At 36.5% G+C, this 13832-nt stretch overlaps 1 protein-coding gene across 4 annotated transcripts in view; it reads right to left on the bottom strand.

The window, feature by feature from the left end:
* Positions 1–13832, bottom strand: part of PIK3C2A (phosphatidylinositol-4-phosphate 3-kinase catalytic subunit type 2 alpha) — a 99589-nt gene that overhangs the window by 31459 nt on the left and 54298 nt on the right. For all 4 annotated transcript variants that reach the window (XM_032881130.1, XM_032881129.1, XM_032881128.1 and 1 more), the window contains exons 9-15: positions 12784–12927; positions 11323–11371; positions 11032–11242; positions 8860–8982; positions 7599–7766; positions 1181–1292; positions 640–785 (exon numbers count right to left, since the gene is read on the bottom strand). In XM_032881130.1, coding sequence (XP_032737021.1) covers positions 640–785; positions 1181–1292; positions 7599–7766; positions 8860–8982; positions 11032–11242; positions 11323–11371; positions 12784–12927 — 953 coding nt within the window. The remainder of the gene's footprint in view (positions 1–639; positions 786–1180; positions 1293–7598; positions 7767–8859; positions 8983–11031; positions 11243–11322; positions 11372–12783; positions 12928–13832) is intronic.

The raw sequence follows: 13832 nt of genomic DNA on the forward strand, positions 1-13832 counted from the left end.
TTACTGTTAATTAAGTTCTCAATGTTGTTTGCCTTTTGATCATGTAAAAGTTTGACTTGTACAAATTTTTAAAGTTTTACATAGTTAGGGATGCCTGAGTGGCTTGGTTGGTTGAGTGGCTGCCTTTGGCTCAGGTCATGATCCCAGCGTGCTGGGATCGAGTCCTGCACTGGGCTCCTTGCTCAGCGGGGAGCCTGCTTCTCCCTCTGCCTCTCTGCCTACCACTCTGTCTGCCTGTGCTCGAACTCTAACAAATAAATAAAATCTTAAAAAAAAAAGTTTTATGTAGTTATATGGGTTTTTATAGAATTAAAAACAACAAGAAAACCTTCCATACCAAGATTACTAAATCATGAACTAAATCAGGGCATTTAATAAACTATTAACTTGAGGGGCACCCGGGTGGTTCAGTGGGTTAAAGCCTCTGCCTTCAGCTCAGGTCATGATCTCAGGGTCCTGGGGCTCTCTGTTCAGCAGGGAGCCTGCTTCCCCTCTCTCGCTCTGCCTGCTGCTCTGCCTACTTGTGATCTCTCCCTCTCTCTCTGTCAGATAAACAAATAAATAAAAATCTTAAACTATTAACTTGAGATTTACAACATAAGAAAATACCCAGGCAAAACAAAAATCAAAGGAGCATACCCAAGTGATGAGTCTCTATGAATAATATCAAGAAGTTTCCCTTTTGCATCATTCTCCAGTGTTTCTAAGTTGTGTTGCTGTGTGATGCTTCTGTCAACTTGAGGAGTAGTATAGATGATATCAAACATAGGAGAAGGAAAATCAACCTTAAAAATTTAACAGAGTTTTATCAGACTGTAGCTAAATAGTCCACATATCTGCCACATTAATTTGTCTTTGAGAAAATGGATTCTGAGCCATCAGGGTGACTATTAGATTGAATATTGAATTAATACTTCTTGTCCTTTTGCTGAAAGTGATTACCATCACTGGTAATTTTCAAAGGCACATATATTACATGGGATAAATACAAGCCCCCCCCCTTTTTTTTTTTTGCTGTTTCTCAGAAACAGGAAATGGTTTATTAACATTTAAATTGAAGACAGGTCCTAAGATCAAACAAGACCAATTAGGCTTCTTTAGTTAACAATCCAAATCATGGAATACATATACATCTTAATAAGAAATCTCAACCTCCCCATGTATGAATAAGTACCATTACCTGTAACACTATTCTTTCCATCACATAGCCTTTTCTGGGTACTGTTCCAGGAGCAGGATTTGTATGTGACGAAGTCCAAAGATACAGAAGCTTAGTTCCACATGTTAAAAACCTTCATGAATGTAGACAGAATACTGTAGCTTTCATTTTATTTTTGTAGTTTTCATTTTAAAAACTGCTTCAAAATTCACGTCACACACACACACACACACACACACCAAAAAACTCACAGTACATGGTAATGAATTTGAAACATTTATCCAAACATTTATTAAGCATCCATTAGATAAAAGTATCATCTTTAAGAACATACCAGAGTCACTCTCCATAGAGTATTAATATTTCAGGTAAATGTATTGATGAGTGGGGGCTGGGACAAAGGGAGGGAAGAATGAAATAATGGATCTTGGGAAGAATGGGGTTAAGGATAGAACACAAGAAGGTAAAAACTCAGAGTCACTTGTTCCTAAAGCAACTTTAAAAAAGAGATCAAGTTGGGGCGCCTGGGTGGCTCAGTGGGTTAAAGCCTCTGCCTTCGGCTCGGGTCATGATCTCAGAGTCCTGGGATCGAGCCCCGCGTCAGGCTCTCTGCTCAGCGGGGAGCCTGCTTCCTCCTCTCTCTCTGCCTGCCTCTCTGCCTACTTGTAATCTCGGTCTGTCAAATAAATAAAATCTTAAAAAAAAAAAAAGAGAGAGAGAGAGAGAGAGAGAGAGATCAAGAGTTGAACTGTCTTCTGACTGAGCTAGCAGGCGCCCCACCTAAAGCAACTTTTATAAATAGAAAGGTGAAGAACAGTCTTTAAAGATCATCTACAATGTTCAATTTCAAAAAAAAAAAAAAAGATCATCTACAATGGAATACATCTCAAGGTAATAGTTTGGATTACATAACGGCTCACTTTCACCTTAAGAACAAACCACATGCCAAGGAAACCAATACAGTATACTTTGCAACAAAACACTAATCATCTCAGAAGTTTTATCTGTGCTCTAAACCAGGGGTCAGCAAGCCTTTTCGGTAAAGGGTCAGATGGCAAATATTTGGGGCTTTTTGGGTCAGACAATCTGTTGCAGACTCAACTTTGCTGTTATACTGCAAAAGTAGCCATGAACAATACATAAATAATGTATACTGCGATCTAACAAAACTGTTATTTACAAAAAACAGGCAGTACACGGGAGTGTGCTGACCCTTACCCTGAACTACCAATTTAAATTAAAAACAATTATCAGTAAGACATTGATATATCTTTACACAGAATAAATTTCTGAAAAATAACATGAGCTAGACTCGAGTCTTAGTGTTTTCTCTTGAAGGTTAACAGCCTTTAAATCTCCGACACATTATATTCTTTTTCAGATCCACCCTCACCCCCAACTAGATTTTAAGGCAAATTCTGGTATTATTTCATCTGTAAATACTTTTAGATCTCTCTAAACAATAAACAGTTTTATTTTAAAATAAGTACAACACCATTATCACTCCTAAAATAATTAACAATTAAAATCATCAGCTATCTGTCAGTATCAGTATTCAAGTTTCATTGTCTCAAAAGTTTATTTAAAATTGGTTGTTTGAATAAAAATCCAAGCAACTTCCAACAATGCATTTGGATGATGTCTTTTTAAGTATATTTTAATTAAAGAGCCTAACTCCAGGCCTATCACCTGGTTTTGTAAATAAACTTTTATCAGAAGGAAGCCCCACTCATTTATTGACTATTGTTGCTTTTTGCCTTTGATTTTGCATCTGTGACAGAGATTATAGTTAACCCTTGAGTAACACCCTTGAACTGCGCAGGTCCACTCATTTTTTTCAATATAGTACTATAAATATATTTTCTCTTATGACCTTAATAACATCTTCTTTTCTCTATCTCACTTTAAGAATATACTATGTAAGGGGCACCTGGGTGGATCAGTCTTTAAGCCTCTGCCTGCTTCTCCCTCTCCCATTTGCCTTGCTTATATTCCCTCTCTCGCTGTGTCTCTGTCAAATAAATAAATAAAATCTTAAAAAAAATATATATATATATATATACACTATGTAATACATATTAATATACAAAAAACATGTTAATCGCTATGTGTTATCAATAAGGCTTCTGGTCAACAGCAGGCTACTAGTTGAGTTTTTGGGGAGTCAAAGTTATTTGCAGGTTTTGACCACATGGGGGGCGCAGGGCAAAAAGGCACTGCTAACCACCCCCCACCCCGGCCCGTTATTCAAGTGTCAACTGTATTATGACCTACAAAGCCTTAACTACTTCCACCTGGTCCTCTTTACAGAAAAAGTTTGTTTTATTTTTATTTTTATCTATACATTCTTCCTCTCTTTTTTATCCTTGCTATTTGTTGAAAAAAAACAGGTCTTTTGTTCTAAGAATTTTCTATATCCTGGATTTAACTGATTGCATTCCTCTAGTGTCATTTAGGATGTCCCTTTATCTCCTACACTTCCGTAAAGTAGTAGTTAGATCTAGAAGCTTTATCTGATTCAGGTTTAGTTATCTAGCAAGAACACTTAAATAAAGGTAAAATTGCATACTACTTCCTATTACATCAAATAAAGAGAGACACTGTTTGGTTTCTCTCTCTAATTATTTCTAATATTTAAGATAATCAGTTTGTTTGGGCCCAGTCTAAACTACCCATTATGAAGTTCCAGAAAAGTTAATCACTTAATGACTTTAAGCAAGCACTGATAATACTTAAATCAATGGTTTTCAACCAAGAGTGATTTTGCCCCCAGTGGGTATCTGGCAAGTTCTGGAGACACTATTGGTTGGTAACTAGGGGACAGTACGGCAAACAGTGGGCAGAAGACACGGATACTGCCAAACATCCTACAATGCACAGGACAGTCTCCCACAGCAAAGAATGATCTGGCCCAAAATATCAATAGTGCCAAGACTGAGAAACCCTGGCCTAAATCTATTATTTCAGTAGGGGTTACAAAATTGTGATATTCTATCATTTCTTGATCATCTATTAGCTGGAATTTTTCTATTAACTTTCTCACATCAATTATTTGGTAACCCTGAATTACAACTGCTAAGGAAAGGCAGGTTAAACGCTTGGTTCTGTCTATTTAAAAATAAGTTAAGAACTCATCTGTTATTGAAGCTGACTGAAATGCCTCTAAGTTTTTTGGCTTCCCTCTGAGAGTGACTTTATCAGGTTGTATGCAGGCTGCACCTTAAACATAAATTTTTATTTTAAGATTTTATTTATTTATTTACTTGAGAGACAGAATGAGCAAGAGAGAGAGAGAGCACACAAGCAGAGGGAGAGGGAGAAGCAGGCTCCCCTGCTGAGCAGAGAGCCCAATTCCAGGCAAGGCTCCATCCTGTACCCTGGGATCATGACCTGAGCCGCAGACAGACACCTAACCGACTGAGCCTCCCATGCACCCCAACATAAGTTATTTTTACAAAGAATTTCAGGACCAGGATTTCTGATCACTGTACTACAATAAGTTAACTGAATTAAATCATTAACACTTTGAATTAACGTTTAACCATCTTCCCTTTGAGTGTTTCTTGAATGCTAAGACCTAACAACATTACCTACCTAGACCAATTGCACTATTTGGCAAAATCTCAAGCTTAATGCCATCTGCTTATTGTTTTAATAGCAGAGTGCTGGATGCAGACTATTTGTCTAACAAAAGTCAACTGCCCTTCACCTTACTCTCTTGAATTTGTAGAGTGTTACATCATTCATAAAAACAAGCAAATAACCCCCACACATTAAGAAAACATTTATTACTATACAATAAAAAGGGACAAGTGATGTTACTTCTCTAATTAAGATCCATAGCTCTTTTTTTTTTTTTAAGATTTTATTTATTTATTTGATAGAAAGTGAGAGAGAGAATGACAGGAGAGAAGGTCAGAGGGAGAAGCAGACTCCTCGTGGAGCTGGGAGCTGGGGGCCCGATGCGGGACCCGATTCTGGGACTCTGGGATCATGACCTGAGCGGAAGGCAGTCGCTCAACCAAAGAGCCACCCAGGCACCCGATCCATGGTTCTTTTAACAGCAAGGTTTTTAGAGCTGACATATATGTATTTATTTATTATAAAAGATTTTAGGGGCACCTGGGTGGCTCAGTGGGTTAAAGCTTCTGCCTTTGGCTCAGGTCAAGATCCCAGGGTCCTGGGATCAAGCCCTGCATCTGGCTCTCTGCTTGGCAGAGAGCCTGCTTCTTCCTCTCTCTCTGCCTACTTGTGATCTCTGTCTGTCAAATAAATAAATAAATAAAATCTTAAAAAGAAAAAAGATTTATTTGAGAAAGTGAGCGTGAGCATGCGCGCGCGCGCGAGAGAGCGAAAGCACGCGCATGAGCAGGCGAGCATGCAAGCAGGGGAGGCACAGAGGGAGAGCGCGCAGCGGACTCCCCTGATGAGCACGGAGCCAGAGGTAGGTAGGGCCTGATCCCCAGACTCTTGGGATCATGACCTGAGCTGAAGGTAGATGCTTAACTGACTGAACCACCAGGTGCCCCAGAACTAACTTATTCATAAAAATTAATGATAATGATGCAATTATTTAATTTTCTCACATAACTGTTCCCTGACACTAATTCACCACAACTGAGAACACAATTTCCCTCCTTCACATGGCCAATATTCTGTTTTAGAGTAATTATGGATTATATTTAGCAAAAGGTTCTAAATACTCATCCTTAATGATAATAACTTCAACTGTTTTTCTCTAGCCTTTGGTGGTTCAGAATTACTTCAGATAGCAAATAAAATTTAAGCCTACCTAAAGGTAGCGGATAAAAAAATCTCATACTGCCTCCTCACATGGGAGGAAAGTAACTAAAGAGAGAAAAATAAAGGAATAAATGCTATGTTTAAGTACGTAGGAAAAGAACATTTTAAGAACAAAATTTGTGGGGACGCCAGGGTGGCTCAGTTGGTTGGACGACTGCCTTCGGCTCAGGTCATGATCCTGGAGTCCCGGGATTGAGTCCTGCATTGGGCTCCCAGCTCCACGGGGAGTCTGCTTCTCCTTCTGACCTTCTCCTCGCTCATGCTCTCCCTCACTGCCTCTCTCTCAATAAATAAATAAAAATCTTTAAAACTTAAAAAAAAAGAAAGAAAGAAAGAAAGAAAGAAAAAAACAAAATTTGTGAAGTCAATGTTTCAAACATATGATTTTAATAAATGATTACTAGAAAACCAAAGTATATTTGCCATTTAAGAGGAAAAAGAACTAGATTAGCAAAATTTTTTCATTCTTCATTTTTATTATAGAACAGATAAGTTATTAAATCACTTCTCAAACTGTCCCACAGAATACAATGTTTTAGAACATATATACCAGAACATAAAAAAAGTACCATGGTATCAAATAAATTTGAGAATAGCAATTTAGGGTAATAAAACACAGACCCTGAGGCCAGACTGCCTAGATTCAAATCCCAATTCTACTCCTTATTAGCTAAGTGCCCTAGGGCAAGTCACTTAAGCTTACTCTACTTTGATTTCCCCCTCTGTAAAAAGGGATAGTAACACCTGCCTTCCTAGGCAGTAACCCTACACCTAGGGTTGGTGTAATAATATACATAGCACTCAGACTAACACCTAGCATAACAAATGCTGTGTGTTTGTCATTACAGTACTACTGTTATTAAACATAATAGGTTTCTTGACTGCACAACTTTACAGAGATACTTTAATATGCTAATGTGCTATCACTCGGCAAAATATTATTCTGTACTGTATGAAAAATATCTGGAGCTTATTCAATTCTTTTTTCCTCATTTAGATAGATACTTGATAGTCTCATGGAACATACTACTTAAAACATAATTAAAATAGTTGAAAGACCATATAAATTATACTACCACAGGGCTATTAGATACAAGGCTCAAAAGGAATTCCTTTACCCCTAAGGATCAATAAGGTTTTGAACATATGCGAGACTTTTGGAGGTTAAAGGCTGGGGCCCACAGCAGCAAGGGTAGATCAGTTAGGTAAAGAGAAGGAAATAATGTGAAGCTGTAGACTCTGAAACTCTGGAGAAGAATGGGAAAAGTATGAGAAGAGGAAAAATGGGAGCTGTTTTATTGGTATCAAGGAAACTTATAAGACCATGATTATTATGTCAAAAACATAGTACTTTGCATAAATGACAGAGCATAAACTGGCTGCTGCTTTTCTCCTGGAATAGTGAGTGGCAAACAATCTTCTAAGTACCCAGGTAGATATGTTAAAATTATAGCAGAGTTACTTTGTGATTTCTTCTGATACGTGTCTCTGAAATAACCTCCTTTTATTCATACTGCAAAAACTGAGGTAGCTCATTATCTCATATATGTCATTGTTCCCCACGCTATTCTCTAGCCAATTCTGATGTTGCAGATGTGTCCACAGTAACTCACCATCATAACTCAGTAAAACTTACCGTTTAAAATCAAAAAGAGGTAAAGAAACTTTGCCCAAAGCTTCTGGCCCCTTTCTCTGCTTATTAGAATCAGGGGAACTTCCACTGCTCTGATTTAAAATTCCAAAAAGAGTAAGGTGAAGAAGTGATTCTAATGGCAATTGTGATATCTGGATGGGAAAAATGATTCTAAGGGGGGAAAAATGTATTAATAGAAAAGACAAATTAGATCAAATATGAAATTTAACCATTTAATGAGACTGACAATTTTAGGCATTTCATTTGACTTATCAAAAAATCCTTAATCCTGAGTAACTTTTACTTAAGCAGCAAGTTTGGCCAATATCTACTATAAAAAGTCTTAAATAAATTTCATTAAAATTTCAAATATGTAGTAGGTCTTAAAAAATTTCTTAGTGCATTTTCTCAAGACTTGATACCGTCAACTTCTAGGGAAAATAATAGTCACTTTTATTGCCTTTAGGAAAAACTAGATGATTATTTCTGATTCGGATATACATATATATAAAATATATTTTATACATAAATATAGATACACACACACACACACACACACACACACGAGCAGACGTGTATGTTTACCTTTTTAAATTTTTTAAGTCTGAAAGGATACATTGGGTCAAAAGTGGTCACTCTGAGGAGTCATAAGATGGTTAAGTGTTGGAAATAAAATGATACCGTTTTTACCCATACATATTTTTGTATTACTATTTTCAAAGATGCATTATTTTTGTAATTTAAAAAAGTAAAAATAGGAAAACACTTAATAAATGCAGAATAAAAAGTTCTGCAATTATATACCTCCCTAAATAGTGAAAGCATCCCCTTAGTTTAAAAACAGTATTGTAAAAATATTAACAATGCAAAGTATCTTGTACATGGATTTAATTTTCTAATGTTAACAAGAACTAGGCTTCATATATACAATATTACAGAATAAATACTAAACTAAGCAATGTTATGAAAACTGTATTTCTATGGTATGTGTGTACAATATATGTAAATTTATAGTTTTCGCTTGACAAAAGTCTAAGAACAATTAATGGCATGTTCTGTAATTTAACAATATGCACATTTTTCAGAACAGTATTTCAGATTTTTAAATGAGAATGTGTCTCTTCTATAGTATATCTAGGAGAGATCTTAAGATACAAGAATTTAGCGGACTTTAATGGAAACTGTGATAAAAATGAAAAGTAGGATGCATACATGGAAAAAAGAGAGCATACTGACAAAATAAAAAGCCAAAACGTTCACTTACAGTTCATCCCATTTAATAAGATAGAAGAAATTCTTATAAGTGCCAACCTTCTTTGACTGAATAGGTTTAAAAAGATCCTTTCCATTGTGAGACAGGGAACATATCAAGTAGTATTTTTCATAACTGAGAAAAGAAAGATTTTTTAATTTGATAATACAAATTTGTTAACTGATACAAATGCATATCATTAGCCATTTTTCTCTAAAAGTGATTATTATCTGAAATTATGTGGCCACCATTCAACTGAATTTTTGGAAAACATCTAAAATTCAACTATTGCAAATGCTACAAAAATAAAGTATAGCAGAGGATTTGGAATACAGAAGAAACGTGTATGCCCAAGTGCAAGTCTAAGGCGGCTGCGCTAGAAACCTCCTCACGACTTTGTCATCAGTTATTAGCTTTAGATTTTAGCTGAATGACACTGAATAATTATTTATTTCTAGGTAAATTCTTAGAAGAGAAAGTAGAAACATTATCTTCCGTAGGTGCTATTTTCTTCGCTAAGTAACTAGAGTCAATTGAGCATACTAATGCATGGGCCTGACTTGCACTGAGCCAGTCTTTCTAATCTATTAGGAGTCTTCCATCCATGGAATACATGCTATCGTATTCTCATTAGACAGCAATGATTTAGCCCCTAATTGCCACAAGTACAGAGCTGGCTGGATACCATCAGGCAATCTTGCAGTCTAGGAGCCTTAGGTTCAATAAAACTGTATTCTCCTAGATTTCTAACTTACTGCTAGGCTTACACATTAACCATTTCGTTCATATATACAATCTATTAATCATTTGGAATATATTTTAAATCTGATCTCACTGGTTCACAAAACACCTCTAGCTAACTACTTGACTACTTTTCTCAACCTCACTTTATTTGTCCCTCTTTTCTTCAGCATTTTACTTTCCTTCCATCTTAATTATCATTGCAGTTTTCTGTACTGTCTTCTACCAAGTATCTATTTTCCTCATTAGTATCCCCAAATTTGTGTGTATATAAGAATCTGTATGGAGGATGTGGAAGGTATTACCCCTGTAACATTTAAAAGAATCAAATACCTTCACATGGCAGTCGTACCCATATAAAGGCAAGTCCCAAGAGGGCAGAGATTCTTCTGTTGCCTTGTTTACTGTTGAATCCCTAGTATGAAGAACACTGCCCAAAGATGGTATTCAGTAAATATTTACTGAATGTTAATATATCACTTTCAAGTAATTACGTATTCTAGTATATTAATCTAAAGCTCAATTTAAACAGAATGTATGTTCAGTATCTATTCACTAGTCTTTATTTTACTTTATAGCAATAAGTTATTATGGAAATATTTCATTGAAAAATATTCAATTCAGACTTTTCAGTTTATATTAGTCATTTCATAAGCTGAAGCTGGCAAACTTTGTAGCACTGACAAAAAAATAAAAAAGGCAGGGTGTGGGGTGGCTCAGTGGGTTAAACCTTCTGCCTTTGGCTCAGGTTATGATCCCAGGCTCCTGGGATGGAGCCCTGCATCCGGCTCTGCTCAGCAGGGATCCTGCTTCCCTTCCTCTCTCTCTGCCTGCCTCTTGGCCTACTTGTGATCTCTGTCAAATAAATACATAAAATCTTTAAAAAAATAAAATAAAAAAGGAAAAGCCCATATTAAAAATTCAGTAGAAGAGGGGTGCTTGGGTGGCTCAGTGGGTTAAAGTCTCTGCCTTCGGCTCAGATCATGATCCCAGGGTCCTGGGATTGAGCCCCGCATCAGCTCTCTGCTCAGCAGGGAGCCTGCTTCCTCCTCTCTCTCTATGCCTGCCTCTGCCTACTTGTGATCTGTCAAATAAATAAAATCTTAAAAAAAAAGATCAGTAGAAAACATATGCTCTTATAGACTTCAAAGCCTAGCAATCAGTAAATTGCCTTTTCTAAAGGAAAGGCTGAAAAATAAGAGTCATAAATTGACTAATTTATTAGTATTTGTCTTTCCTGCCTTTTTTTTGCATGTAGTGCGTGGTATTTTTTGTTGCAACAGTTTCAAACATCTCTGTAATTTTTATGAAAACCACAAAGGTAACTGGTAATTCCTGTATCATCCACTTAAATATTAAGAGAACAGTGCAAGGCTGACATTTATAGAATTAGAACAACTTCTGGGTAAAGCTGTACATATTCCATTTTAAACAGATACTTACTTTGATACCCAATTACTCGAAATTCCATGTGCAGCAAAAATTGTAAACTGAAGCTGCTCTGTTGTTGTCCAAGCCTCCTTGACATTCCTGTTACTTTGGGCACCGTTTGTAGGACTCCTACCACAATTTGCATGGAGTCTGAGAAGATCATAAATTGCTGCAGTTAACTGGTCCATGCTTACTTGAACAGGATTTTCAGAATTCAGTGATCCTAGATTTAAAGAAATTGTTAATATAATTCCCCGAAAAACCAACAATTGTTGCTAAAATTTAAAGAACTTAAAGACATACCCCTAGATGAACTCTCACTAATATCTCCTTCTCCAGACAGTGAAGTCACCTGCATGCACACATATAAATTAGTCAGAAAATTACCCATATTTACTGAAATTAAAGGTAAAAATTAAATGCTCTATCAGGAAACCTCCCAAAAGTTCCTGCAGAATAAAACAAAGCAAAAATGCAAAAAAGGGTGAAACCCCCAAATAAACAAATTATTTTTAGTTATCAAGAAAATCAGAGTAACTGAAAATTAGTGCATGATACAGAAACTCAACAAAATCTGCCTCATTCAATCAGTCTAGTAATTAAGATCTGAAACCCAAAAGTGATAAATACACTAATATGATGCTTTATATTCCATTAGTTGCTTTACTATTAGTATAGTAAGAATATCTTTGGGGCGCCTGGGTGGCTCAGTCAGTTAAGCATCTGCCTTTGGTTCTGGTCATGATCCCAGTGTCCTGGGACTGAGCCCCACATGGGGCTCTCTTCTCAGCAGGGATACTGTTTCTCCCTCTCCCTCTGCCTGCCGCTCCCCCTGCTTGTGCTGTCAAATTAAAAAAAAAAAAAAAAATCTTAAAATGGGGCGCCTGGGTGGCACAGCTGGTTGATTGTCTGACTCGGTTTTGGCTCAGGTCATGATCTTCAGGTCACACTGCGTCGGGCTGTGCACTCACTGCAGAGTCTGCTTAAGACTCTTTCTCCCTCTCTTAAAAAAAAAAAAAAAAAAAAAGAGAGAAGAGAAGAGAAAAGACCCAAATTTCTATATACCCTATAGATAGGCTCTCTGTGAGAATGAATCGATAAAGCTTTCTCTTAGATATGCTGAAAGACATACCATTAATACAACTTTTCCTTTCGTTAAATTTATTGCATCTTGGAATCCACCTTCTCTCATCCTTTCATCAGAGCTATGAACAACCCGATGAACAGGGGTAATTAAATCCCCATGGAAATACCGTAGGGAGAGCTTTTACTAAAATCAACAGTATGATATCAAGAAAGGACTCCCAACCTGGTTGTTTCTGAGGCAGTAAGTCACTATTAGTGAGGTTTCTGGATATTTTCAAGAGGAAGAAGTTATCGCTGAAGTAGAACTTCTCCCATGGACAGTCATGGACGTTTCCATCCAGAAGGACAAACCCAGGTTCTGAAGCTCAGTATCTACCTTGAACTCTCCAACCAACTTGTTTATGCCACAATTCCTCCTTCACACATTAAAGGTTTATAGTTTGACATCCATGTATTCAATATCAACCCTCACAAAGCCCTTCCAAAGCAGCCCATCTCCTCTCAGGAATTCCCAACTTTACCAAGTTAAGTGACCAAATCAACTCAAAAGTGAAAGCCAAGGTTAAAGTGGTAACACATTGTCCAGAAGAAGCAAAAATCTTCCAGTTTAAGTGACAGATACTCACTGAAATACATACTTGCATTTAACAAAATGCTAATTACTAAAAGAATACTCACATCAGCACTTTTACTCCTCGGAAGATTAACTGCTCTCTTTAGCTTCTTTACTGCTTCTGTGACGGCACGAGTCTCTACACCATCTAAAGCGCTACAGATTTTTCTTACAGCTTTAATTACTTGATCTACAGCTCGGTGCTGGTTCTTTAAAAATAAAAAAGTAAAATAAACGTAAGTATGTAGAATTTAAAGGATCTGTTTCAGAAAAGATAAAGTCAGAAACTAGACATTTTAGATGTGCTTAAGAACAGATATCCTTTCTTCTTTGTGATGAAAAAGATACAAGATAATCTTTTCAATTATCTATTTTATTTTGAATAGGAAAAACTGGGTCTGATTTTTCACTTTGCAGGAGACAATTATTCATACGCAAATGCCATTAATTTCATCGGAATAATAAATTATTAACAAATTGTTAAGTCATTAAAAAAAAAACTGGAGTTATTTTTTATTCTCATTTGGGATTAAGTTCCATATTAAAAACACCAATCCTGCCTGCCAAAAATTTGGTATCAGAAACCAAGTTCTTCAGAGGCTGGCCACATATTAATAACATTGGGCCACAGTTATGAAACGTTAAATCAACTTTTAAGCATCGTTTACATCCGTACAACCATCACTTTTTTATGTTTTGTCTCATGAAAAAACTTCCTTGAGGACTATACCTCCAGCGTATTCAACCACAGTTGATTTCACCATGATTCAAAAGTATACATGTAAAAATATATTATAAAATCATTTATCCAATGAGAATATTTAAAACTCCCTCCCCATTCCTCCATCCTCATTTTAAAGTATATATCTCATTAAGAAACATTTTTACATAATAAATGAACTCATGAAACATTTAAACCAACCTTATAGGCCAAGTACTATTAGAATGGGCTGAAATTTAGTACTGTACCATCCCTTAAAAATTTAAACTTTTCCACCCTTGAGGCTTGGCAACCATAAACTAAATGCCCCCTGTACCTTCATGCTTAAATAAAACCACTTCATTCTCTCATTCTCAAACACCCAATTACCATCCAGTCCTCAGACCCGACAGT

This window comes from Lontra canadensis, unplaced genomic scaffold, assembly GCF_010015895.1.
Source record: "Lontra canadensis isolate GAN:19392208 unplaced genomic scaffold, GSC_riverotter_1.0 scaffold74, whole genome shotgun sequence".
Taxonomy (NCBI): Eukaryota; Metazoa; Chordata; class Mammalia; order Carnivora; family Mustelidae; genus Lontra; species Lontra canadensis.